General features: G+C 34.7%; 3 protein-coding genes across 3 annotated transcripts in view; 2 read left to right on the forward strand and 1 right to left on the reverse strand.

Moving 5' to 3' along the window:
- Nucleotides 1–6,601, forward strand: part of LOC106716357 — a 38,415-nt gene extending 31,814 nt beyond the window's left edge. Inside the window, exons 7-13 of the mRNA XM_045682998.1 lie at nt 3,057–3,250; nt 3,867–3,970; nt 4,849–5,046; nt 5,206–5,332; nt 5,534–5,700; nt 5,947–6,075; nt 6,490–6,601. Of these exons, the coding sequence (XP_045538954.1) occupies nt 3,057–3,250; nt 3,867–3,970; nt 4,849–5,046; nt 5,206–5,332; nt 5,534–5,700; nt 5,947–6,075; nt 6,490–6,573 (1,003 nt within the window). The 3' untranslated portion in view covers nt 6,574–6,601. The remainder of the gene's footprint in view (nt 1–3,056; nt 3,251–3,866; nt 3,971–4,848; nt 5,047–5,205; nt 5,333–5,533; nt 5,701–5,946; nt 6,076–6,489) is intronic.
- A 4,096-nt stretch (nt 6,602–10,697) lies between these two features.
- LOC106716380 (elongation factor-like GTPase 1) overlaps nt 10,698–27,762 on the reverse strand; it is a 67,070-nt gene continuing 50,005 nt past the window's right edge. Inside the window, exons 10-11 of the mRNA XM_014509893.2 lie at nt 11,130–11,314; nt 10,698–10,988 (exon numbers count right to left, since the gene is read on the reverse strand). Coding sequence (XP_014365379.2) covers nt 10,800–10,988; nt 11,130–11,314 — 374 coding nt within the window. The 3' untranslated portion in view covers nt 10,698–10,799. The remainder of the gene's footprint in view (nt 10,989–11,129; nt 11,315–27,762) is intronic.
- LOC106716383 (protein giant-lens) lies at nt 18,773–27,445 on the forward strand. The gene is made up of 4 exons (XM_045682759.1): nt 18,773–19,074; nt 25,662–25,786; nt 26,203–26,470; nt 26,935–27,445. The coding sequence occupies exons 1-4, from the start codon at nt 18,883–18,885 to the stop codon at nt 27,181–27,183; spliced, it is 834 nt and encodes a 277-aa protein (XP_045538715.1). The 5' UTR covers nt 18,773–18,882; the 3' UTR covers nt 27,184–27,445.

Raw genomic sequence — 27,762 nt, forward strand, 5'->3', positions numbered from 1 at the left:
TTTCAAATTACGTTTGAATCAAGAAACCAATGGGTAAGAATTGTTCCTCAATTAAAATATAGTATGGGCTGAGCGGTATATTGCTTTTAGCGGATTTAATATGTAAGATATGCAGAGCCTTGTGCACTTATGCTCTAGAATATAACCCAGGGTTCATAAGATTAATGGTATATGTTTTGTTATTAACTTTTAGAACGTCTACATGGATATATTATGCATATATAATATAATAGTATTTGACCGCGGCTTCGTCCGCCAGAAATTAATAAAAATATTATTAATAAATATGGTCTACTAGCTGTCACGACTTCGTCTATGCGGTATTTAAAAAAATCTTAGTAAGTAGCTTATTTTTCAGACTATGTTCTTCATTTGTGCCAAATTACGTCGATATACGTTGAACCGTTTTGGAGATAACTTTTAACAAACATCCATACATCCAAACTTATGCAATTATATTATTAGTAAGATGTCACCCGGGGATAGTGTAGCTTCTTCAGTAGCAGTTGTTTTCTCAAAAATGAAATCGTTCCTCTTTATATTATCAGAATGTATAGAAATATTACAATCTTATTGTCTTAAAGTGTGTCTAATATAACAAACATATAGAAGTAGTATTGTTTTCTGACGAATGCAGTAATATGTGTATTATAAAATATAAACATGATCACGTGAACTTCCTGTTCGTGTAATCTTGCTGTGTTATAAAAAGCGATATTTTCGACCGATAAGGTCGTGGTCATACACCACTTGACCCTTATTAGTGGCAACGGTTATTGTCTTGAAGTTATTTTTATGAATTGAAGAAGATTCAATATGTTTACTTACTTCATTATAATCTCAATGTTTTCAAACTCGTCTTTAATAAGCCTTACTTTTTACTAATATTATAAATGCGAAAATGCATTGAAGGATGGATGTTTGTTATAAGTTATCTTCAGAACGGCTGCATGGGTATGGATGAAATTTAGTATAGATGTAGAACACTGTCAGGAAGAACACATAGATTACTTATGCTTTTTTAATTCCACGCAGAAGAATCCGCAGGCAACGACTTGTATACTATATTTATATATGTGTCATAACCCTAATAGGCTTGTATTACTGATACATTTGTAGAAAAACAAACTTACAAAGTTACATCTGTCATTTCCCTTGAAATCCCCAACTGTCTTTTGTAAGGGTTTTTGGGCAGTGGAAACTTACGGTTAGGTAAGCTCGGCATTACCTATTGAACCATGATACAAAATAATCTTGACTTATAGATAAATACGTGCGTCACTAGTACGTACAGTTAACCTCTTTAATATACGATCACTTACGTAGTTGTTGTTGTGAATAATGTATCTGGAACTTGCATTGATGAATGATTAAGGTATATATTCATACCTTGGTGATGTATTGAAAAGAATAAATTTCCGATCTCCCCAACGGGAATAACACAACCCGAATGCATATAACCTGACAACGGAAAGATTTTCGATCAGTTGTTTTTAGTTTGTCCCATAAGTGCGACGATTTTGGGATAATGGTAGTCACTTTCCTTAAGAAGTAGGTCATTTTCTCTAATAATAAAAAAAAAACCAGTTACGTGAAAAGTTTACGACATGAATGGCTCTATCAATCTGTGCAATACCAGGCAGAAGAAAGGCGTGAAGTGGAAGTATTTATGAATATGGCGGCGGAACCCTAAATCTGTTTCTCCGTCTTTTCTTTGACATTTTGAGTTCAACTAATAATTCTTTAGATTCCTTAAAGTGCAGTACTTTTGAATCGCAAACAGTTATAATGTATTTACTTTTAAATTTGACACATTGGTTTATCATTTACTACAACGTTATCTTTATATTGTGCACACCTGTTTGACAATAAGACATAGATTAGACATTCGTATGATAAACCTAAATTCTAGTTAATTCAACGATTGGTAACAGATAAGAATAAAATTTGATTTTTAGTTGAAAATCTACGATCAATAATTGATTTTTAAAATCTATTACCGCAGAAATGTTAGTAAATTTTTCATTAATTTGTATCAAGGAAATGCTGTCACTTAATGTTTATCCAAGCGTAGTCGCACAATGGAACAGGATTGGTGTAAACATGACTTTGATTGCGATGCGTTATCACTAACATACTTCTTACGTTGTGTTTAACCGCCAAGTGCCAAGATTGATGGACTGGCGAACCATAATAACGTACAACATTGAATAACTTTGATGTAACGTAAAAAATAATTATTGTGTTGTCATCTAAATACACTTTATCGTAGCCCCTGAATGATAGAGACGATATGCCATTGTTTTGGGTGATTTGGCACGATTAATCGTTGGCTTCTGAGACCAAAATCCTGTATAAAGATATTAACATCCCTCTTATTGTCTTTGACGAAACAGATTTAACAGTATGTTTTAAACGGGGATTTTGGTTTCAGTAATAAACGACTAGTCAATAATAGTTCGATGTTTGTTGATAATGTTTTGCAACTGCGAATTTTTTTTCCACGCTTTTCAATCTCTCAAAATGATAACAACGAAACCAACGAAGCAAAATGACAATGTTTGCGTTCAGTTTATTTCTCGATAAAAAGACAACTTTAATATTTGTTTAGTTGAAAATTTAATAATTACATACTATTATTACGAAAAAAGTTAAAATTCGATTCTGTTTTGTTGTAGTAAAAATTACGATGATAGGTTCTCGTCATCTACAATTATAAATAAATCAAGTTACTTTACAAAAAAAAAGCATTTATCTCGCATTGTTATTCTCGTGTCTTGCGCAGTTATGAGGTTTCAACATATAACAACTTATAATTATTTATGATGTGATTGTCGTTCTTTGTAACATTTCTGATAAAATGAGATCTAATGGCTTTGTAACTATGATCTTAAGATTAAGTATTCATCGACATTAGGAATTACATTGTAAGCCATTTTAGTGGATAAAGGTCTGCAATACATCGTTTGCTTAGAAGAAACGTAGAAGTGTCTTTCGCCTGTCTTCTGTTAGGTCTGGGTCTACCGTGTTGTTTTCAAAAAATTACTTAATTGCAGGCATGTAGTGAAGCCGCTGTCAGGTTCAGCGCCGTCGGTTCGCGTGTCGGCTCTCGGGCCGCAGGAGGATGGCGCGGGGGGTGGTGCGGTGGGCGCGACGGGCGCGGCGGATGGCAAACCGCCCGGCAAGGCGCGACAAAAGAAGTTCCAGCGACACTTTCCGCAAGTGGGGCCCGACGAGCGCGTGCTCAACTGTAAGTCAAGTTATACCCTACACTAACATAACTACATAATATAATCTAATCTCGCGTGTCAATATTTTGTTGTTGTAATGCGAGACTTTGACTCGTGTGTTTATTGGTTGATAGCGGTGGATGTCAAATGGCAGTATTCCATTTTTAGAGGTCCTTTAATTGTACTATGGTAACAAAATATATATAATATAACCCTTATGTCTATGATATAAAGCCCAAAGCTCTTTCAATCTTACTAAAATTTTAAATGCGAATGTTTAGATGGACGGATGGATGTTTGTTAGAAAGTATCTTCAAAACGGATCAACAAATCATTTGGCATACTATATGTGAACATAGTCTGGAATAACACAGGATACTAATTAAGTTTTTTTTAATCCGTTTGAATGGAGTCGTGGGCGTCAGATAGTTATTTATAAATTCAAATACTAATAGCTTTTTCCTCTTTGTGACATTACATATTATAGTTTTACATATATTTTACACGATGCAATCAAAGCTTTCATTAATTATAAATGTATTAAGTATACATATAAGAAGTTGTGTAAAGCTGAATTATAAATATGAAATATCGATTAAGTTCAAGTTCTCAGTGGTTGCATATTAATGATTTCAGATTACTCATGCGCTCTAGTCGGTGACCTCTTACTTCAAGGTCATCTCTACATCACCAAGAACTACTTCGCCTTCTACTCAAACGTGTTCGGATATGTCACCAAGGTATGTAGGATACAAGTAACTTTTTAATATTTTTTTTGCAATTGACATTATTTTTAACTAATGTTTTCACAACAGAAGTCGTGCGAAAAAGTTCTATTTTCTTTATGTGATTTAATTCCAATTTTGATGTACATTGTAACGAAATTTCATTAGAGCATGCTTTAAATTCATTATAAGTACAATTATGAATATAAAATTGTGTTCCACGTATATAAAAAAAACGTTATACAGCCATTGCGATAACCTCTATACACCAAATATTCCGATAACGTTTATTTAATAATTAGGTTTTAAGCAAAACATATTTAAATTATCAACTGACGAGGCACAAACGATTGCGAAACAGCGTATTATTTTGCTGTTGGCACAGTAAGAGGCAATTGAACTCTGATTATGCATATTATGATGTTTTGTAATAGATTTTTTCTATCTTAGCGAGGTCTAGGACGTTGATCTGATGATTACTGATCGGTTCCGATGTGACAGTATACTGGTTCAATGACCTTCATGAACAACGTGAAAGTTAATGGGATGTACTTGCAGTATAAATTTTTTAACTTGTAACATTATAAAGAAACTTTTTCTTCTTTTTCTTCTGCTATTACTCGTCTATTCTATCTTGGAATTAAATCTATATCGTCTATAGACTTGGTGATCAACGTAGAATAATTTATGCAAATTTTAAATTTCAACATATAAGAAGCTCAAGCTCAAGAACAGGTTGGCCAATACTCATTTGCCATCGCAGTTTACGAAGATAAATGTGTATAATATGTGTTGGAATGATGGCCCTATTAGTTACCTCGAGATCTTTTTCGTTTCGGTTTTTAACATTAGCCGTGTTCAAGTATTGCAATACGAGTTGTCCTCGTGACCAGTTGCTGATCCCGACGACGTCGGTGTTGCGCATCACGAAGGAGAAGGTGGCGCGCATCATCCCCAACGCGGTGGGCGTGTGCACGCGCGACGAGCGGCACGTGTTCGGCTCTCTGCTGTCGCGCGACTCCACCTACAAGCTCATGATGCACGTGTGGAAGGCGGCGCGTCTGCCCGAGCTCGCAGTGCCACCGCCGCAGGTTACATGCCACCTTTATAGCTCTCTCTACACTCCTGCTGTCTGTTATGAGGCCCCCCTCATTTTTTTTAAGTAAATAGATCCCGTCCGAGACTTGAACAAAGTTCCATGGAAATCTTAGTTCAGTTCATGTTTTAAAGTTTGTGATGTGTTTTTCCAGGAGTTAAGATCTTCGGAAGTAGAGCTGGAAGCTTCGGAGTACTCGCCCGAGGACGACAGCAGTTCGGCGGGTGCGGACCACACGGACGCGCCCACCAGAGACCCCACGGACCCCCTTATAGCTGCAGGTTCTTAGTCATTATGTGACCCATATGATTGTTTAACTAGAGAGTCAAGTTACTATTTGTGGTGACCCTGATTCCTCGTAAAGGTGGCAAATGAGCAAGGAGTACCCGGAGTTCATAGGCATTTAAAACAAGTTGAAATTATAATAGTTGTATGTATTTAGTTGTTAGAGTTGTATTAAGTAGTATATGTGTGTGTGTCAGGCGGAGTGGGCGGGGCGGTGGGCGGGGCGGTGATCCAGCCGGCGCTGCTGACGGGGGGCGCGTGCGCAAGTGGGGGGTCGCGGGGCTGGCAGACGGTACTGGCGCTGCTGGCCGCGCTGCTGGCACTCTCCGCGGCATACCTCGCGTACAGACTGGCACATGCAGAGGTAACATCAAACACATAGACAAACTTACCTCCAACATAGAGTTGATCGAAACAGAGTTAATAAGTTATTGAAATGCGAAGCTCTTGACTTGTACTTGAAATGAACGGTCTAAAATTACATCAATAGAAGCCCTACTTTCTGTTAATGTTAAATGCGAATGTTTAGGTATTGAATGTAAATAAAATAAGAGAATATTGTGTATGTATGTATGTATGTATGTATGTGATGTATGGAGGTGGTGTGCAGGAGCCTGCGCGGGTGATGTCAGGAGGCGAGGTGTACGCGGCGCTGGTGTCGTGGCGCTCGCGGCTGCACGGCCGAGCTGCAGACGAGCTGCACTCCTTCCTCTCCACCAACCTGCTGCTGCTCACCAAGGTAACACATACAATCATTTTTCCCCGTTTCATCTGATGAATGTGGTGCCGGAGGCCTAATTTTAGTCCTTTTTCCCTTCCCACCCTTTTCCTATTAGGAAAGGGAAGGGGAAGTGGATTTGGCGGAAGAGGGAACGCAAACGAAGGAGAAATATTTTCTTTCTGTGCGTCAACTTCTTCGTTGATTAAAGGTAAGCAATGCATCTGCATTTGCGGATGTCTATGGGCAATGGTCGCTATTTCGGCGAATCCAGGTGTCCGTTTGCTTTTGTTTGTCACCTTTTGATATAAAAAAAACCTTTTAGAAAAGTACATAATATACACGACCTGATCATAGCCTAATTAAGCTATGACGTCACAATATTCCAGTCCATCAGTAATCATCCAGGTCTTATGTCATATATTTATGTTCCAGGTGCGACAGTCTCTAGAGACTCTGTCGGGGGTGATTCTGACAGACATGGGGCATGACGTGCCCAACGACACTGCCTTCAGTTAGCGCACGCCCCGCTCCCGGCCCCGCCTTCTGCCCCCGCCCCAAGACACGCCCCGCACGGACATAGTCCATGTACATTAACTTGTGCAGTTGCGATGAATTGCGGTGTTACTTGTACATATGATTTTAGTCAAATCGTAAGTCGATCCGGGAAATGGAAGATAAGAGTCAAGTATTAGTAGGTTTGGAATTTTTATATTTTTATTGAGTTTTTAAATGTTTCAAAATAAATCAGACAAGTACAAAACATCCGTCAAATAACCAATAATTGAGGTACCGAAAGGATACAATATTTGTTTGAATTACTAACTAAAATAGGAAACGGCTAAAACACGTACATTTGTCCGGTGTCGGCACCGACTAGACTAGTCAGTGAGCGCCGGGCCGCGTCCGCGAAATAATACCAGTCCCACTCACTCTGGTAAAGTGCCCCTGATTGGCTCGAAACTAGTCGGTGCCGACACCGTATATAAGTACATGAGTATTAGCCGTTTCCTATTTTAATTAATGATAAATGTCTCAAGAATTTTTGAATTACATTTAATATATTAAATGTCTAGGATAATATCCCAAAAGCCTACTTTTTATCCTGGATTTGACATAGATTAACATATATATGCATTTATTTTTATTATTCCGTTCGTCGTTAGCTATTTTAAAAAATCAAAAATACCTTTATTTGATTAGAGGGAAATGGTTTATAGTTTTAAAAAGATAGTCCTTAATACCCAAAGATATTTCGGTTTTTGGTGCAGTGTGACGTCATCGTTTTGTGCACTTGCTTTGCAAAAAAACTCATGCCTTTGAGGCATTTAATATTTGTGTTAAACACAAAATATAATAATGGATGGGTGACCGTATTTATTCTCCTCGTTGTTTAAGTGTTCAAGTTTATTTACGTCACGAGTAAATCAACTGAATTCATTCCAATTATTTCATTTACATCCTAGAAATATTAGCTAGACCATTCAAGAGCTGAGATTAGATTAATTATATAAAATACTATGTCTAAAGTTAGTAGTACAAGATGTGCGACAGAGAAAGGACATTTGTTTCTAACAATGCTTTAGTTTCACAATTTTGTATATGTTTTATTTACCGGATATAATTATGGTGCTAGTAAATAGTAAGAGTTATTTACATTCCGCGATCACATAATAATTAGCCCAGTGAGCTACAGATTGTACTGCAGATAGAGCTACAGATTGTACTGCAGATAGAGCTACAGATTGTACTGCAGATAGAGCTACAGATTGTACTGCAGATAGAGCTACAGATTGTACTGCAGATAGAGCTACAGATTGTACTGCAGATAGAGCTACAGATTGTACTGCAGATAGAGCTAAAGATTGTACTGCAGATAGAGATACAGATTGTACTGCAGATAGAGCTACAGATTGTACTGCAGATAGAGCTACAGATTGTACTGCAGATAGAGCTAAAGATTGTACTGCAGATAGAGCTACAGATTGTACTGCAGATAGAGCTACAGATTGTACTGCAGATAGAGCTACAGATTGTACTGCAGATAGAGCTACAGATTGTACTGCAGATAGAGCTAAAGATTGTACTGCAGATAGAGCTACAGATTGTACTGCAGATAGAGCTACAGATAGCAAATGTCTATCTTTGTGTTGAATTCTTGCCAATAATCTGTATCGTAGAAAATTAACACATTTTTAATGGAAGCCGGTTTTTTTTTATAAAATAGGGTATTTTACTATATTGGTCCTTTGAGTCGGATGTTTGTCCAGTAATCCTAATTTCTATCTTAAAACATTGATAATTTTAAGAAATAAACACAAATAATTCCATTAAATATTCCAACAAATAATTATGTTTTTAGGAATTGTCGGAATAAAAATTCGTTTATCACGTGATTGATTCCGTTTGAAAATTTTATCTAGATATGAATTTAATATTAAATTTTGTTTTATTGATTGACATTTTTATTTATGATTTATCTAATATTGGTATAAATTTTTCTTTTTTTAGCACATTTTAGTGCCTAAATTAAATTTTATTTGTAAAAATAGTGAAATACCCTATTGTGTAATATTCTAGTCTATAGCAAAGCTCAAGGTGTAATTTTTTAGTATCACTAGTTACGTACTTAATTTAATAGTGTAAAAAAATTTTCAATTTTCAATAATGCAAAGCAAATTGAACCTTATCCCTTTAGTGTTAAGGTCGAAAATTGACCTCGATGTAAAGTATTTAAATGATGTACATTGTTCATTGTAATATATTTGTTATTTTAGATTTTCTGTTTAAAGAATTTTAGTGCAATAATCTTGTGATTAGTTGATATTAATTTTAATATTATTTAAATTGTGTTTCCATTGCCGAAACATTTGTAAAAAAAACAATCTTTTCTCTCGTACTATTTATAATGTTTTTTTTATGTAGATGTTTCGGCAGTGAGAACTCATGGTTAGACAATCTGGTTTGGTTTTGGGAACTGTTATTTATTTAGTTACCATTTTAAACCAAAATTATAACTTCGTGATAATTTCGCGGATCATTTTATTGCCAAAGACAAATGTTTTGATGATTTGAAATATACGTTAGTTATAGAAATAAATTGTACAATATTTAATCTGTAGAAAAATTATTGTAGCGATTCATTTATCGTGTTTTTTTAAGTAAATCACAATAATTGCAATGTAAAAAGAACGCATTTTAAAATAATTATTTTATCTATACGTAAAATTATATTTAGTTCAACTTTAATCCAACTTGTTATCTGGCTTTAGTATTTGTGAATTTTAATTTCTTGATACTTTTGAGTTAAAATTGCAAGATCAAGGTTTTCTTTCCCTCTATATTTTTTAATTGGACATTTTATTGAAATTAAAAGATTATTGAATATTTTTAAATTTGCTTGATTCAGTTGTCAATATTGTTGAGAATGTTTGAGATAAATTGGTAATACTAAATACTTATTAACCACCAAAAATATTTAATTTGACGAATTGTATGGATGGATATAATTAAGGTCAAAACATTTAAAAATGTTTATGAAAAATCAAAGGGTCTTGTTGCCTTTTGAATTCCTTAATTTAATTTATTTTTATTTGACCTATATTTTTAATGGATTTGCATTTTTATCTGCAATACAATACAGCGCCATCTATGTTTTGATGAGTACAATGAATTAAAAAATTTATAGAAACCTTTTTCAAGAGAAAAACAATAATTTGTGCCAATTTTAATGATGTGTGAGCTCTCTTTTTCTGTTATTTCGTAACTTTTAAAAAGCAACTTGTTAATTTTCTAGTTGACTATGTAATTATAAAAATAAACTTTTTTCGGATTATTTATCCATTATTGAACTTCGTGTAAATTGTAAAAAAAAATGTTTAATATAGTCAAAAATTGATGTTTTCCCTCAAGTATTCAGAAAAAACTAATTTATTACAAGTGTTTTTTTTATTACAAGACGTCATTATATATTTTTTTTCAAATGATTTATTTCATTGTATTTGTTTATTTATAAAAAATATTGTTACATTTAATTTGTTGTAGAATTAAAATTGTAAATACAGTAAAATGGGTTGTTTGTTATTTAATGTAAATACATAATTGATAATATTGTATAGTTGTTTTATTTACCTGGTGTTTTGACAATGGAAACTCACAGAACACTTGTTGTTGACGACTTGCTGTAAAATTGAAACAAAATGAAGTTTTATCATACTCTTCACCAGTGTTTCCCAAAGTGGGCGATAAGGGGCCCAAAAAATGGGGGGCATTGAAATTAATTAAAGTAATGAAATTATGGTTTTTAAGTTTTAGGGCTGAATAAAAATTAGGGCGCTCTGAAATATAATTGATTTTCAAAGGGGGCGTTGAAGGAAATAAGTTTGACAATCACTGGTCTACACAAAGACAATTCAATAAAATTTGCATATTTATTTAAATAATATATTTAATTAATAGAAACGTACAAATTTCAATCGTCGTTTTTATAAACAAGCTTAACAAAAAAATAATACTTTACACATTGAACAACAAACAAATTGAATATTTTTTCAAAATATTTATAACATTTTGTTCATAACATTTTACCTTAGACTTTCATCGCTGTGACACTGACATTGATACATATAACCTTTTTTATTTCGTTATACTGTAGTTACGGCTGTGGTGACATATCTGAACTGGAAAAATAGTCCAATTTCGTAATATGATAATTATTACTTCGAATATTGTTATATTCGTACGAGTTATTTCTTCTTAGAGAGCGTCCTCTGCTTCTCAGCGTGTAACACGAGCTGTCTGTCTGTGGCGAGTCCTTTGCGCGCTCGCACCATGTCAACGTACGCTTTGGCGCGATTGACGCCGTCCCATTTCTCACCCCAGTGTAAGTATTCCTCGTCAGTACGCGGCTGCCAGAATGGATCGATGTTGATCACCTGATATTATTAATTTTGCTTTAATATTAAAATTATTTAAACATCTAACTGTGAAATAAACCATTTACTATTTCTTATATACCGTGATAGAAAGAGACGGTTAACATTTTTTAAAACAGAGGCTATGTAAATCGTTCTTACCTCCCAATGGCTGAAGAGCAGCTGTGGTGCTGCGAGGCCGGAGGTGTGCGTGCGCAGGTCGATGGCGAACCGAAAGCTCTCTGCGACGGGCAGCAGCGCCGCCACGCGGAACGCCGCAGAACCACTCTGAAGGTCTCCGCCCACCACGCGCCCTCCGCGACGCCCCAGAGCGCCGTATAGCTTACCTGAACACAAGCAAACATCCTTCAAGCCTACCTTATTAGGGACTGACTTGGTCTTAGTTTACCAAGCTAGCCTAGTGTACACTAAGTAATAGATGCAGTCGAAACAGAAGTACGGCATATCATGGTATAGTACCATTCAAAGTCTATGGCGGCTTGGTATTTCGAATGAGACGCTGAACAAGTTTGGGTATCGGCAGGGAATAAAAACGTGCGCTTCCCCACACCCACAATGGCACTGATATGCAAAAACTGATCTTGCAGCTAACTACGACCGCCAAGAAGTACGAATCTTGTAATGATTGGGGGTAACCTTTAAGGGACGAGGTACCTTAAAAGTTTTAGTAGTCAAGTTTGCTCATTGGATAAAAGCGGCACGAGTAAGAGCAATACGATGACGTGTGTAACGACTGCTTATTAATAACGTAATGAGAAGTATACAAATCGAATAATATCGCTTTCCTGAAAACAAAATAATTTTCCATAAATATGTCACCGATTCGATGCCCGCTGCGGCACGTGTCTATGCGACACGTGTAACTATAAGTTTCAACCAGAGAAACATCTGCATAGAAATGTACTGACTGAACCCTTTCGAATTTATAATATTCCAGACAGCCTAACTTAGTTCAAATTTAAAATTAATCATAAAACATATTGAAAAATAATAGTTATTTTTTAAAATGGCATTTTTTTATAAACTAAAAATAATTATTTAACATGATGCAGTATGAACAAGACTTTAATATAACAAACTGCTTGATTAACACATGTTGTCAATTAGCTGATCTAGTTGTAATTCTACTCCGTAATCGATGCTATGGTGTTAAATTTAACACTTCCTCTGCCACAATTATAATTTACATAAAAAATAATAGCGTAGCTATTTATGAATGATCAAGCAACGTCAACACTAAAACCTCATACACCTAAATGTTTTTACTTCGTGTAAATAACAAAAGAATATTTGTCGAAAGTCCCTTAATCTTTATGTTCTAAATTATCAAAGAGAGAGGCGAAATTATTGGTTTAGTGAAGACCACAGCCGGCGACGCGACTCGCGGTCGCGGCGCGGATGTGAAAAAATAACAGACCAAAAAAGTTTGCCCCCACGCGATCGTTTCACAAAATATTTAGTGGCCAGTCGACTAGAAAAATTCTTGCTCTGTTAAATCATTCGCCGTGGCCATTTTGAGATTAAAGGGGAACTTCCGGCGGCCGCGAGCATCCGGTTTCAAAGATTCCACTGAGCCTTAACGTGTTTTTGTATTCCACGAAAACAAATAAGTGAGAGGTTGTAGTGCGTGCGAGTCCCGTTGCAGGGGACGGCGCGCTCATTGTGTGACTCTCACTGGAAGAGGAACGCTCTGGAATGGAATTTGTCATCTCCAACTCGGCCCGGCTCCGGTCCGGCGCCGCGCCTGTACCGTTCACTTAACATTTCTTTTAAAAGTTTAAGTATTTTATTTTTCATTTTAACTTCGATTTTAACTGTAAAAGAATATGTTCACACGAAGGTGACTCATTCATTTTTAATCGCATTTAATTAACTGAATTGACAGCATTTGTTTTAATTTTCGACATACAAATTGAAATTTTCACGTCCAAGTTAAATTCCGGTGTAACATTACAAATTATTATAACTAAAGTATATGTCCTCAATCTTTAGGAATCGAATAATCCAATCCAAGAAATTATTTTATCAAGAGCAATGCGTTCGTTCGTTCGCTCCGAGAAGCTCGTTAGCGCATTAAGGAAAAGGAAGTGGCTCATCTCAATGGATTCTAATCAACTGTGCTTTACATTTTGTGCCTCGTCTATCCTACATTAGTAATTTGTTTAATTCTAGCGTAACAAAAAATTTGAATATGTTTTTTCTAGATTTTAGGAATCTGGCATTAAAAGTGTTTTTACTCATAACGTATGTTACATTAAAATAGAAGATGCACCTACAGATTTTATAAACATCAATGCTTCATTGAATTTATTATTTACTGTGGTCGAATTCCAGTAACAATCATGACTGTAAACTGGCAGATTAAACATGTCGCAAAGTACAAACGTAAAAACAATAACACAAGGGGTATTTATATAACTCGAAAATTCGCAACTCATCAGCAGAGAAGCGGTCATCGTTTTTTCTCGGCATTCGGTCCGTTGCGGCCTATATACCTATCCGTTAACAACGCAGTTATCTCCCGCTTCCGAGGCGCGCATGTCCGGCTCTCCGCTATCCCGGACATTTTTAATAAGCTCTGCAACTGTCGCGTCCGGCTCGCACACATGACAGCCTCACATACCGGAATGTTTCGCAGGCATTGCTAGCGAATTTGTTGGGATTAGAAAATTCCTGTATACGTTGAAACAAGAGTTTTATCATGAAATAATTGACGTAGCCATAAAGTCGAATTATAATATATTTTTTTAATAATATTCGATAGTTTATGCAAATATGATCTTGATATTAAATTTCCTAATAAATGCCAAAATTATAGCATATTGATTAAAAATCGTTTAATTAAAAAGTTATTTAAATTATGTAAAAGACATTGAATTATATAATATATAATGTATTAAGATAACAAAATGGGTGTGTTGTATTTACAAAATACTTTAACTATATACAAACGGACTAGACAAAGAGCCGCTATTGTACTTAATAAATTCTACTACTTTTGAGAACGTGCTGGCACTTTCGTTAAATTGAAACGTCTTTATGAACGCTAACTGTCTCAGAAATGTATGCACTCAAAACAAGTAAACACACAAGCAAGTTTAGAACTTATTGTTTTTATTTGGCAGTGGAATGTACGCTCTTAATAAATCCTTTCTTTTAAAAGTCAAAGACAAAATATGTATGGTGTCAAGAGGCGCGTTCTCACGGCGCGGTGTTCGCGTGGCGCGCGATTCAACACCATGCCAATGACCATGGTTCCTCTTTTCGCGATCGCTATGTGAATTATAAGTGAAGTATTAACATGTCGCATATTTTTTCGCATAACTTTCTCACATTAAACTTGTCCAATCTTAACTCCGTGTTATCTTTGTGTAACTGTGTTTTTAATTTGTTTTTAACCAACCAAGTACCAAACCACTTCCTACTCAATCTTAATCCTGGTTACAAATTACAATAGTTTTGTTCCATAACAAAGGTTAGACGACGACCATAATAATTAGAGGATTGGTGTAAGAGGTGAGGAAATGGTCTACATTTCCCGCGCATGTGCATAAAAAACTAGAATCGGTGACGAGAAGTGACGCCGCATTGTAACGGGAACTTAAATCACCTAACGCAACTAATCTTATTATTATAAACACATTATTCAAAAAAACGTAAGCAATGACATTTTTATGTATTCATGTAAAAAACTTTCTCATGGCAAGAGGAAAAAATGAAACCTTATGTTAGTACGAAATGATCATGAAGTATTTTGTACAATATATCTTCTATATATATATAAAAGAAAGTCGTGTTAGTTACACTATTTATAACTCAAGAACCGCAGAATCGATTTGACTGAAAATTGGTGGGCAGGTAGCTTAGAACCAGGAAACGGACATAGGATAATTTTTACCCCGTTTTTTATTTTATTTTTTATTCCGCGCGGACGGAGTCGCGGGTAAAAGCTAGTATAATATATTTATTAAGTTTCAGAAATACGCTGTTTATTAATGGATACTAAGTTTTTATTATAATTAAAAATAAAATAAACCATCTCGAATAAATTATCTACATTATGGTGAAAACTTTATTTTAATGTTTCGTGGCTTAGTAAAACATAGAGCCCAAACAAAGGAAATGGAAAGCGATTTTCTTTTACTTAGGACGGCAGAGAATATTGGGCAAAAACAAACTTAAAAATAGATTGTTTTTATTCTTAAATGAAAAAATTTCTTGCAGTATAATATTACTGTCGTCCGCAACTTCAGCCGCGCAGAATTAAAAAAAACTCAATTAGTAGCGTATGTGTTCTGTCGGACTAAGTTCTACATCTGTGCAAAATTTCATCAAGATCCATTTAGTCGTTCTGGAGATATCTTCTAATGAACACCTATCCATCTATAATTTGCCATTTATAATATTGAGACTATTTATACATTCGCCTTTTTTTTAAGTTTGACATTGCAACATTTGCATAAATATAATAAGTACTACTTTCGACTACCTACATAACTAAACCTTCATATTAATATGTAGGATGTAAAAACTTTATAGTTGGCATATTTTCATTGCGCCATGAGTTACAAAAGGCAAGGTGAACTGGCGCCGGAGCGAGCGGCAAATCGTGTCGCCCGACTGCATGGCGCATTGATGTTGACTTCGTTATAAAATGTTCAATACATTTATAATGTGACAAGCTTACCTAAGCTGGTAAGAGAGCTTTCGCGGTTAGTTTTGTCCGTCATATGACATAAAAGAAAAACATAAGACAGCTACAGTACGACGGTGCAAGTGAGCCATCATAACTTTGTTTGTCTTATGCTCACCGGGTCATAAAACTATGTCTATACATCTATGCTATACCAAAGTCGAAATAATTGTCGAAGATCAATCAGAAATTTTTGTTTACTGAAAAAAAAAATACGTTTTAAGGCACAAAGCTTCTCTGGCGTTCTAAAACTTCCCTACCACTGCAAAAGTAAAGACGTAAAAATTACTCTTCATAAAAAATTGATAATGTTATCGCTAGTTACAAAGTTATTTTTAGTTCTACACGTTTTCAGTATCACCATATTGAAAATATGTTTCTGAAGAAGGCCATACTCGTGTGTGGGCGAAAATAGCTATGCTGCGCGTGTACAATGACAACTATGACTTTAGACTTGGTAAATATACTTTTATATGTAAAAAATGAACCTTAACATTTTCAACTGAAATTTTTTTAATGTAGCAAATACGTAAAATAAACAGATTTACATTACAATTCGTGAGTAAAAATGTTTGTGTAGGTAATGCCATTGCAAAATCCACATATGTACAAAATTGTAACTTGGATTTTACTTAGCACTTTTCATAAATATAAAATTCAATATAAAACAGTCTGTTATTTTCAAATTAGAAACAAGAGATAATGAGTCTAATTAGAATGAGCATAGTATTTTTCAAAAACATTTACATAATGAGCAAAATTAAAAATCTTCCTATGTTCAAAGTGTTCGTAGACATCTGAATGTAGACCTCTTACACGTGGCTACATTTTCCTCGTGCTTAAAGTAAGGAAGGTTCTTAAATAGATGAACTCGTAAAGATTTCATGAACATGAAGATATAAAGGTTAATTCTCAACATTTTTACTATTTTTTTTTTTTTAGTGACGAAAAATAAAATGATATGAGTGAATTCAGATATGACCACTGCTAAATATTTTGAATTTCCGTAAAGAAACAGAGATAAAGAAATAATGTGAAAAATTAATAATTTCGTTTTAATGCAACATTGGTTTTTCAATCAGTTTGGGAGAATTCAACCGGATATATCACTTCTACGTAAAGAACAATATCTTAACACAAGAAAATAACAATAGTTTGTAGTGCGCGTGCCTATTCTCTCCTTTCCCTTCATAGGAAGTAGAAAAAATGCACACTCGAGTCTCAAGTGGTCTGTAACAGGCATTGTTTGACACAATGAAGACAATGTCCTCAACTAAAGGGATGATGCTTTCTTATCAGTGCCATTCTTTGAATTTTTGAGTACGTCATAAACTTTACTACGTGCATGCCTTCGCAAGATTAAATAAAAATATCGAGAGGATTTAAGTTTTTTGAATCCGGAAATGCTGATTGCGGTAACAAAAAATAATAATACTGATATTAGATATCCAATATATAAAATTCTCGTGTCACAGTTTTCGTTCCCGTACTCCTCCAAAACGGCTTGACCGATTCTCATGAAATTTTGTGAGCATATTCAGTAGGTCTGAGAATCGGCCAACATCTATTTTTCATAACCCCCCCCCCATTTTTTAACTGCGCGCGGACGGAGTCGCGGGCGACAGCTAGTATTTATATAATATTTAGATGATTATTTGAGATACGAAGAAGAAAGTTTTCGAATACAAAAAGTCCTTGACATCATTACATTATCATGCTTTTTTGAATTTATTAAATTTATGTTTTTAAGATATAAAAGCGAATACAATATGTAATAATTATTTGCATGTGAAATGTATTTAAAATGTAATAGCGAAGTGCGTCTGCAAAGTAATCAGTTATGCGGAGACATACACCGCGGCCGTGGACGACCGACCACGTGTCGTGTTAAATATAATGCATGCGCCGGCCCGACCCGACCAACACTGCTTACATTTCCCGATAAACATAACTCGATACAAAACAACACATGTACATATACAGCCCAGTATCTATAGTAAGATAGCGACTGTCCATTCATTCATAAGAAGCGGTTCATTCATGCGGGCGCGACGGAGGTGAATGGGAGCGAGCGAGACGGTACATAAGTAAGGTCGCGTTACAATGGGAACTCTTTGAATTCTCGTGAATGGGAGGTTAAAATCCTATTCTACGAAATGTTGAATGACAGTGTTTTGTTTTAAAACAATTGAGTACAAGGAGTTGCGGGTGTCTTGTTGAATAATGCTACTTGCTAGCATTGTATTGGCTCGAAGCTATAATGTAAGCCTTTAAGTACTTCTTTCATATCAATCAATGTATACAATTTAAATATTAAAAAAAATATATTTGAATTTAAAAATGTTAATGAAAATAAAACAAGTAATTGAATGTATTAAACATAATAAATGTTTGTCTTTTAAATTCAACGTTATTTTATTTTGAATGAATGATTTGGTTTATAGTTTACTTTATACTATTTTAGCGCAGCAGAGACATTAGTCTGTGCACACAGCTTTACACCGGAGCAACAAGATTGTGTAAAAAACACCATCGGTAGGAAGTCAACCCAAGCGCAACTCAATAATCTTGATACTAGCAATGTTTTTCTATATTTTAATATTAAAACTGTTATGGATTATATTTTTAATTTTAATTTATAATGTTACGATAAATTTAACCAGTAGAATCATCATTGACAACATAGTTAATTTTAACTTGAATACCAACATCAAGAATATCTTACTTTCAAAAAGCGTACGAAATGCGGAACCACAAATAAAGAAATTAATAATTTTGGCTTACTTTATTAAAACTATAGATAAAAATTGTTTTAAAAAATGTTTCACGGGCTTAAGCTCAAAGAACTAAATGTAAATGTCATCAGAGTTTATTAAATCCCTAAAGTGTATTCAACTAAAAGACATTCACTAAAAATTACCTTCACTAGCTTTACTCTCAATTCTGAAAGAAGTCAAAAAATAAAAGAAAAAATATTTGTAAAGTATCAAGATGTCGCGATCGCTCCCCGAGGTGGTTATACCCAGCGCGTAGGCCAAGTCGTACCTGGTCCGGCGCGCCCGCGGCCCGTCGCCAGTCCGAGCTTGCCCGAGCACACGACACGACCCGCGCACTACATCACATACCGTGCAACACGACTCAACGACCAACTCGGCAACACCAAGACGACTCAACGACCAACAGTACACCAGTGCGTTAGTGATGCAAGTGTTAGCCACACTTCTGATGGCGACTGTCCTCGGTGTAGTACGAGGAGTGATCCGGACGCCACTAGAGGCGTTCAGGCCTTCGGGTGAAATACATTTAAAGAGGCCGGACAAACTGCCTCTTCTGCCACACAGGAGAACAGCGATGCAGGCGAAAAGCGGACTAAAAATATTATATCAGATTGGGGTAAGTTTTACGATTACGTTAACTTGGAAGGTTACTAGATAACTTAGATTACTTTTGTATTTTCCATAATGTAACTTAATGTCAGTAGTTTAAAGAATTTCCTTTTCGCACGAGGGACCTTTTTGTCACAACATTTAACTTTGTACTATTTAACTACAGTTATTTAGAGAAAATCTTATTTTTTCTTAAAATTATTTTGGCGCCAAAATGTTTAATCTTGAGATGTAATTCGTAATTATTTAAGTTACGTAAGATATTAATAATAGGTTTATAATTTACTACCAATATATTAAATCTTAGGACTTCAGAGATTTTTTTTTAAATCGTCTAACCGTGTATGTGACTGCAATATTCAAAATTGATTCGGTTTCTTATTTTGAACATTGTACACTAATTTGACAATGTGCAATTGTAATTTTAATTTAAAATACATCAGCATCTATTAAGCTATCATATGTCTTAGATGAAATCAATGATTAGCAATCACTACTTACTAAACAAAATAGTATAATATATATTAAAGTAAAAAATGTTTAAATTCTTAAGATGAATCTACATAAATGCAACCTACTGCATATTTTCAAGCAGTAAAAATAGTACAGAGCTTTAATAAAACAAACAAAAGGTAATACTCAAAGTTTTAGTAAATGAAACATGTCAACGTTAAATTTCTATGTAGATTTTTTTAAGATAATCACAACAACCGTAAAACGTAATAACGTAGGAACATAAATTATTTTTAGACACCAGTTACAATGGAAAAAGGACTTTTATACTTTGACTATAGAATCGTAATTCGTAAGCTGTGTTGTAATGATTAAATACGGCATTATAAAGTCGGTGTTGTAAGCGGCCGCGTAGGTATGTGTAACACCGGTAGCGGCAGGTGTTCATTCACTCTTTCTTATCTTGACAGCTTCGATGACTTACGGCCGAGCCCCGCTCACCCGTTCCCGACCCGTGTCTGTTATTTGCTTTAAAAAAAAACGTTTTATTTCACTATTTTTAAGCCGATTCGTAACGGTAACAGTTGATCTTGAAGAACGTTTTTGAATAATAGTTCTATTTTATACGAAATGCCGGAAATAACTGACAATGAATGTGAGATGATATTCTCAAATTGATTGATAAATTTCAAGGTCAAACATTACAGTGCTCAATAGAATAATAGTCTTGCAATTTGTCTATCATACAATCTAAAATACCTACTAAAATTATTCCTACGTGCACACATGTTACGGTTACAATGACGGACATAATAAATGACCAACTTAATCTGGAAAGTAACCGACCGACACTTAAGTCATTCGACGCAACGTAGAACCATAAAATTTAATTATCAATTTCGTCTGTCTTTTGGTTAAATACCCAGATTAACCAAATTCATCTAATAGCTGTCACCATTTTAAAAAGTTGTATAATTTTATATGTATACTAGCTGTCGCCCGCGACTCCGTCTGCGCGCTGTTAAAAAAAATGAAAAATAGATGTTGGCCGATTCTCAGACCTACTCAATATGCTCACAAAATTTCATGAGAATCGGTCAAGCCGTTTCGGAGGAGTATGGCAACGAAAACTGTGACACGAGAATTTTATATATTAGATGTAAAGAAAACATGACCGGCATGAGTTTGCCGGCGAAAGTAAAATCAAAGTGGTATTAATGTAGTGTAAATATCCGATAGGAAGGCAGGAACGGATACCTACGTCCGCGGCGGCGGACGTAACGGGAGTCGTATGTCCAATGCTAAACGAACACCACTTACTAAGTAAACATGGCCTTTAATTAACTAATTAATAACTAATAATTTAAACAGCATTTTGTATATAAACTATATGTGTTCTATAAAAAAGACCATTAAAATATCACACTGCTAAATGTAGTGCTGAAATATATAACTCAGTTCATATTATATTAGTGCTATAAAATATATTAGTTTGTCTGATGAACTAAACTTTTTTATGAAAAATGCGTACCGAACTAAATATTTAATGTCAATTCAGGTTATACATACTATAAACAAGTACTTTTCCGATATTCTAGAAGAATTCTTGCTTACATTCAAATGTTTTTGTCGTAAAATTCAAACTGTTAAATAGGACTAATAAGTACGCAAGATAAACCGATTGGGGGCTCTTATTCAGGGTGAGTTAGGACTGATATCATTTCACGATCGTGACGCGTCACTGACATTCGTTTTCATTGTTTATTAGTATCGTTTAAATCAATTTCAGTTTGCAGATATTGTTGCTAACCTACTTTAGAATTAATGTAATTCGCGGTATGTTTGAAGAGATAAGTGTTTCGGTGTCATCATTCAATCTGCTCTCATTGAAATCATTACAGACACATTGGGGGAGGCGAGTTGCAAAGTAAATGTACGACTATAATTCATTCCAAAAAAAAATTGCAATTTTTTAATAAAAAAAATAATAATTTACATAGAAGACAGTTATTATACTATTTTATATTTTCATCACAAAATTGTAAATGGACAGGTAAATGTTAAAAAAATTATCATACATTTTGAAATTTAGGATGGAGTAAAACGACGCAGTATCCCATTTGTTTCTACATTATGGATTTACATTTGAAACAGCGTATGAATTATGTATACATCCTACGGATTACAAAATGTATTTAAACACAAGACAATTTTAAATAAACTAGAGCACTTTTAAATTGTTGAATAAACCATCACAGACATCTTACTTAGCATTTGAAACAAACTAGTGCCAATAAGATCTAAGAAGTAAGAATTATTCAACCGCTTTGCCAAAGAGTTTAATGTTTTCTGACACCTAAATCCTCGTGTAAAATATATTTGTTACAAGGTAACAATATGTTTTATACAGAGATTTTGTTGTCGGACACCAAAGGTTAGTATATACAGAAGCAAATATTTTCAAACACAATTAAAATACATAAAGCTAATATCAACAAGCTACACATAAATTAGTTATACTACAATTTTAGTGACTTCTTTTTACTTTGCGGCTGAAAGTGTAGAACGACAGACGGATGATCTGATAAACAAAAGTGTATGAATAGCAGAGTCTTCGATATTTGAACTTTGAATTATGTTGGCAATAGAATTGGGGTCCAGCATCCGTCTCAAGCGAGCCACGTGCGACTTGAATAGAGCCCCGGATGACTGCACTTACAATGAAGACGATCACCTAATGCGCACTTATATTGCCCTAACACATATATAGCTGTGAAGTATATACAGTTGTACTTTCTTAATATTTAATTCTTGATATTTCGAAGTAGAAAGTTATATTTTTTAAGAGACTCTTAGTAACACGGTTCGAATTTTGTTCATATTTTAGATATTAAAAAATTGTTAGTAGTGTTTAAGAAGAGCTTATCGATTCAAAGATATGACGGCGAGACTTTAACTCTTTTTCATTTTTAAGTGTTCCTATCATCTATTTGGAAAAAAATTAAAACGTTTAGCTGTTTGAATCTCTTTAAGCCAACAGTTTGAAGTAGATCGAAATTTAGAATTTTGACTACATGTTACCAATGATAACAATATAAAATATTACTTTTAGAAGCTTAATTCTTATGGTCTCATTTCACACATGTATATACGAAGACCCGACCAATGATAAAGAATAACATTGTTTCTCGATTGCATGTTCGCTGACAGCGTTGAAATCTTTTGTATGAAACAAGCTACATCTACGCTTACATTTATGAAGATTTAACTATATATTAAGAAAATTAAAATTAAGTATTTTAAAAATAGTCAAACAAAGTTTGAAGCTGTAACCCAAAATACTACTAACTTAAGGCATAGTTACAACAACATTTGTAAAGTTTAATAAAAAAGAGCGAAACAAAAGTTTGATAAAAAACACAGCCGTGCTTCGGGCGTAACTTATAATTACGGTGTAATAAATAACATGCAGCCTCCGGCGATAAGATATTACGTATATTTGTATGTTCTCGGCTACCTGTGTTCCTGTGAGCCAGTCGACATCCGGTCGGCTCGCCCCCTCACCCCCCGCCCCGCGCACAACTCACTTCGATTCTAATTACTTAGAACAATTATATCTCTTTTGTTTTCTAACTTCAGGTTCCTACCATAGTGCTGTCCACACTTATATTGATATATATTGTTGTCTCTCTTCTTTCAAAGAGAATATGAGCGATGACAATATGTTTAAATACAAGTTAACACGCATCATTGAAAGTTTAACAGAACTCAACAAACGAAAGGGATGTTGAGATTTCTTTTCTTGTGTTCCTACTAACGTAATACTTGCACAGAAAAATACTGTCACGTCATTATCATAACGATATCTTTTTGAATGGGTGTTTCTGTCAAAATAAATGATAATATAGCAGTTACTAAGTTATAAACAGGAAGTCGTAGAAATCGGATACGAATAGACGCGTTTCGAAATGCTTAGTTAATGGTAGGGCAGTGTTACATTTCTTATTTACTCAAGCAGGACAACAACATGCTGTCATACAGGAGTAATAAATATGGAAATTATTTAAACATTAAGAAGAACATTAAGAGAAGAAGAGTTAGATGAACCTGATCATAGATAACCAAAGATTGATTCACAGATTTGTATATCTCGCTGAAGATTTTTTGCTATTTTTGTTAGTTAGGCGTTAAGCCTAATCATACTAATATAATAAAAACGAAGATTTGGATGGATGTTTGTTGTTTAGAATGTATCTCCAGAACCGCTCAACGGATTTCGATTACATTAAGCATAGATGTAGTATATAGTCTTTTTAATGCCGCGTGGACGGAGTCGCTGGTGACAGCTAGTAAATTATAAACTCAGATCAAGTGAAAATTTCGAATAACAATTTATAAATCGCACCTTCGTTTTTTTATAGCGTTATCGTATGACCTTAGCTCGGCGTGGGATATGAATAGGCCGCTTTGAGAAGGTTGTGTAAGGTCAGCCAGGCGCACGAATAACAAATTATTTGATTAGTGGGTGCGGTGGCGAGGCGAGGCAAGGAGCGTGCGCCCGCGCTGCCACCTGTCCGCGCCGGATGCAGCCCGATCTCCCCACTCCCCTGCCCCCGCCCCCGCCTCGACAACATGCACGTAACCCATCCCACTTGCTCTCTACTGAAATACCAATTTACAAATAATCCGTCCCTTTCCATTTCAGAAAAGGACGCATATGAAATCCTTTAATAATGTCGCCTCCGGCTATCGACGCAATCTTGGACCTTTCAAAAACTTACAACCTCAACGTCCTCGGGCGACTTTTAAATTGGCTTTTTGCCAAAAGTTGTTATCAATACGAGTTCACCTATCAATAACCGATATTTAAACAAATTTTACAAGATAATTAAATTTTTAAATGTAAGCCACAACTCTTTACAAATAAAACTAACATCCACTTTAAATGACAACTATTCCGGTCTATGTGTCTACTACAAAAGGACTATCCGTCCGTCTAAAGGTCCGGTGGTGATGGTTCCTTTTGAAATCTAGAGCAACAAACAACAGGAAGTATATCCGGAACAAAGAAAAAAAGTTTAGCGTTTTCATACTATTGAAGTTTTTAGAATTCAAAGCTAACAGAATCTATAAAAACAAACAGGAACATACATATATGTTGTCTCTTATGTATACATAGGTACACTGATATGTATTACATATTATTCAACATAATTTATTGTATATGTTAACAAAACGGTAACGTAAATAGCCGTTTTAGGAGAAGACATTAGGTACATATGTCATAAAATAAATTATGTTTTACTTTATGTTTTACGTTTACGTAAAATAAAAAAAAATGTAATCAACTGATTTAATAAATCAACGTTTACGACTTTATATAACATCTGGCACTGACCCTAGCAAAGGAATGTAGCAGAAAAACTGTTCTCACAGTTAGCAGGTTGCCAAATGGCGCGTCTTCCGGTCGGAAGTACAACCGATGCTCTCTTAAAAAAAACATGAATGGATTGTAAACGCACATGTTCCTATATCCGTGTTTAAACCATACAGTCACCTTTGGAAGTCTCCTTGTAAAGATTTCTATTATGTTTTTCTTGTATAGACGACTGAGAGTAGAAATATTCCCACGGGCAAGTGCGTTTTATAATTTACTCTGTTACTATTAGTGTGCATATAAAATTTTACTGCTGCAGCGAATCAAGAATCGTTCAATGTATAAACATCGATGCGCGCAGAATTGTAATAGAAATCGATTTTGAATGCAAGCCAATACTTAGTGGGAAGTAACTCGTAAACACATCAAATTAATTGTTTCCAACATGTTTATGTTATTGTCTTGTAAGTTCATCATTGACTTTATAGAGGTATAATAATAATTGATTTTCCATTAAATTAAAGGAAATTTGTTATATAATAAGTGATATTAAATAGCTCGATAAATTACGATCAAAAAATAACAAATATGCAAAACAATAAAATTACAATCGACATGTTTTTAATCAAATTACTTAATAGTATACTGTTTCAGGTTTTCTACATATTAGAAGTTTTTAAATAGCGTTTATCAATCTGTCAAGATTTATGATTTGGCAAAAGAAATCTATGGGATTTTGTAATTATTGTGTTTGTACGTTACAGACGTCTGAGGAGGATCTGCCTGAGTGCCGTGCGCGGCAGGTGTGCAGCAAAGCGGACCTATACGACGCAACGCAGCCGTGGATAGAAAGGAAATGCCGTTGCTTAGGTCACAAACCATGCTCCAGGTAAATAAATATTATTTACCTTGTTATCAAAATAGATTTAATTTAAAAGGAAAATAATTTGGTTATAGTAACTTGGACTAACAGAAGTGTTAAAATTATTATTTATATAATTCATCTAAATTAATACCTTCGTAGATATAACTTATGAACAAGTCAACAAACACAACGATTCATAGAATAATTAACAATAAAAAACAAGATAGCAAAATTCTATGAATGATATGTGTCTAATACAAATCTCTTACTCTTTATGCATATAACGACTTCCGGCATTAATTGTATCAACTTCTTTAACTTCTTTAAAGGGTTGATTTGCACTGTCAAAAAAATAGATAATACTTAAAATACGCAGAGGGATGAAAAAATGTTTATAAATAAGCCTCAAGATATAAAAAGATTTATTTCTCTATTTCCAGTGAGCTGTCAGCGGATGATAACCATACCTTATCTGACAAAACAACATTGTACAAGACGTGTGAACCAATAAAGAGATTGCCTAAGTGCAGATACTTCAAGGATGCTGCTTGGACGATATACTCTTTCCCCGACACCAACGCAACGCAACAGATCGTCAATTGTCATTGCCCGAAAGCCTCTATGACGTATTTACTCAAGAAACTCTCTTACACGACAGCTAGCGGAGAACTTGGAAATCAATATCAATTCGCGTGCTCACCGCTAAGCGTAAGTATCACATTATCTACCGAAAGATGGCGCTTTCCACTGTTCATAGTATTCCCAAAGAAACTTTTTAATTGTATGTTAAAAAACAATAAGTTACGAAACATGTTTTTGATAATCTATGTTAAGTGAAACTAAGTCAGTTAACCCACCATTAGCTTTTTGACCCACGACAATAACCTCATTATCCATCACGTTCAAATAAGTTCCGCTTAAAAGTGTGAGACAAGACCTCTGACCTTCTAAAGTGGCGTAAATGGCTAAAAGGTTTTTGTTGTACCAGTATTTTTATTAATTAATAAAATTAGTAGTACATTTGCACCAGAATATGTTCTTTTTCTGACATAGTTAAACTAAAATCTCACAGTACTTATTTTCCCTTACATTTGAAGATCAAAAAGACTATTTGGTAATTCTGTTTATCCGTACTCAGTTAAGTGATACGTATGTTTCTATTAAAATTACAGAGATTGAGGTGTTCGAGGAAAGAGCCTTGCAAGTTGTTCAGTGTACGTCGGCGTCACGAGCAGATCGACGAGGTGAACGCAAGTACGATCTGCCAGTGCCCCCGCGACCACACGTGCCCCCGTCATCACACAGAGCCGGGCGTGCTCCCCGGGGTCACGTACGCCGCCGAGGACATCCGTACCTATCACGGGTACTGCATGCCTGAACCCACACTAGATACCTATAGGTTCGTAGGTGATAAGGACTGAATGTGATTTCTCGTTTCTTAACAATAACAATGTGATCCTACGAGGTACTTAATGTGCATTCGTCTTTAAAAAAATATATAAGCGTCTAATATGTTGCAAAAACAAGACACATTCGAATAGAGATAGAGATATTAATCAAAAAGTCAAAAATATGTTGAACTGACAATATTTGATATGTCAGCTGCTTGTCAGTGGCTGGTGACATTGTCGTGTTATTCATTGCTCATTGCCTGTTTAGTACAAATTAATGCTTATAAAAGACAACGAAATAGTGGTAGAAAATAATATTCTGTACATTATTGCTTACGTATAACAAAAACTAAATAATACGTAATTTAACATGTATTATTACCGTACTAATGTCTTGTATGTAAAATTAGCAGAATTGAAATAATTATGTTCTACAAACTTATATTAATTTAAACTAGAACATTTCATGAGGCATCACCTTGAGAATTTTACTTGTTTATTCAAACGTAAAATGCCAATGTAAATACGGAATAATGTTTATTCGAAAACTTGATTTTTTTCCTTTAAAATATCGATTGCAGTTTATGATATGACTACATGTAGTGATAG

This window comes from Papilio machaon, chromosome 20 (assembly GCF_912999745.1).
Source record: "Papilio machaon chromosome 20, ilPapMach1.1, whole genome shotgun sequence".
NCBI classification, from domain to species: Eukaryota; Metazoa; Arthropoda; class Insecta; order Lepidoptera; family Papilionidae; genus Papilio; species Papilio machaon.

What these genes read in the sequence shown, in the direction of transcription:
- LOC106716383 (XM_045682759.1), top strand. Translation starts at nt 18,883, where the DNA reads ATGCAAGTGTTAGCCACACTTCTGATGGCGACTGTCCTCGGTGTAGTA. An exon ending in AAATATTATATCAGATTGGG is followed by an intron (nt 19,075 to 25,661) that starts GTAAGTTTTACG and finishes TGTACGTTACAG; the next exon opens with ACGTCTGAGGAGGATCTGCC. An exon ending in GGTCACAAACCATGCTCCAG is followed by an intron (nt 25,787 to 26,202) that starts GTAAATAAATAT and finishes CTCTATTTCCAG; the next exon opens with TGAGCTGTCAGCGGATGATA.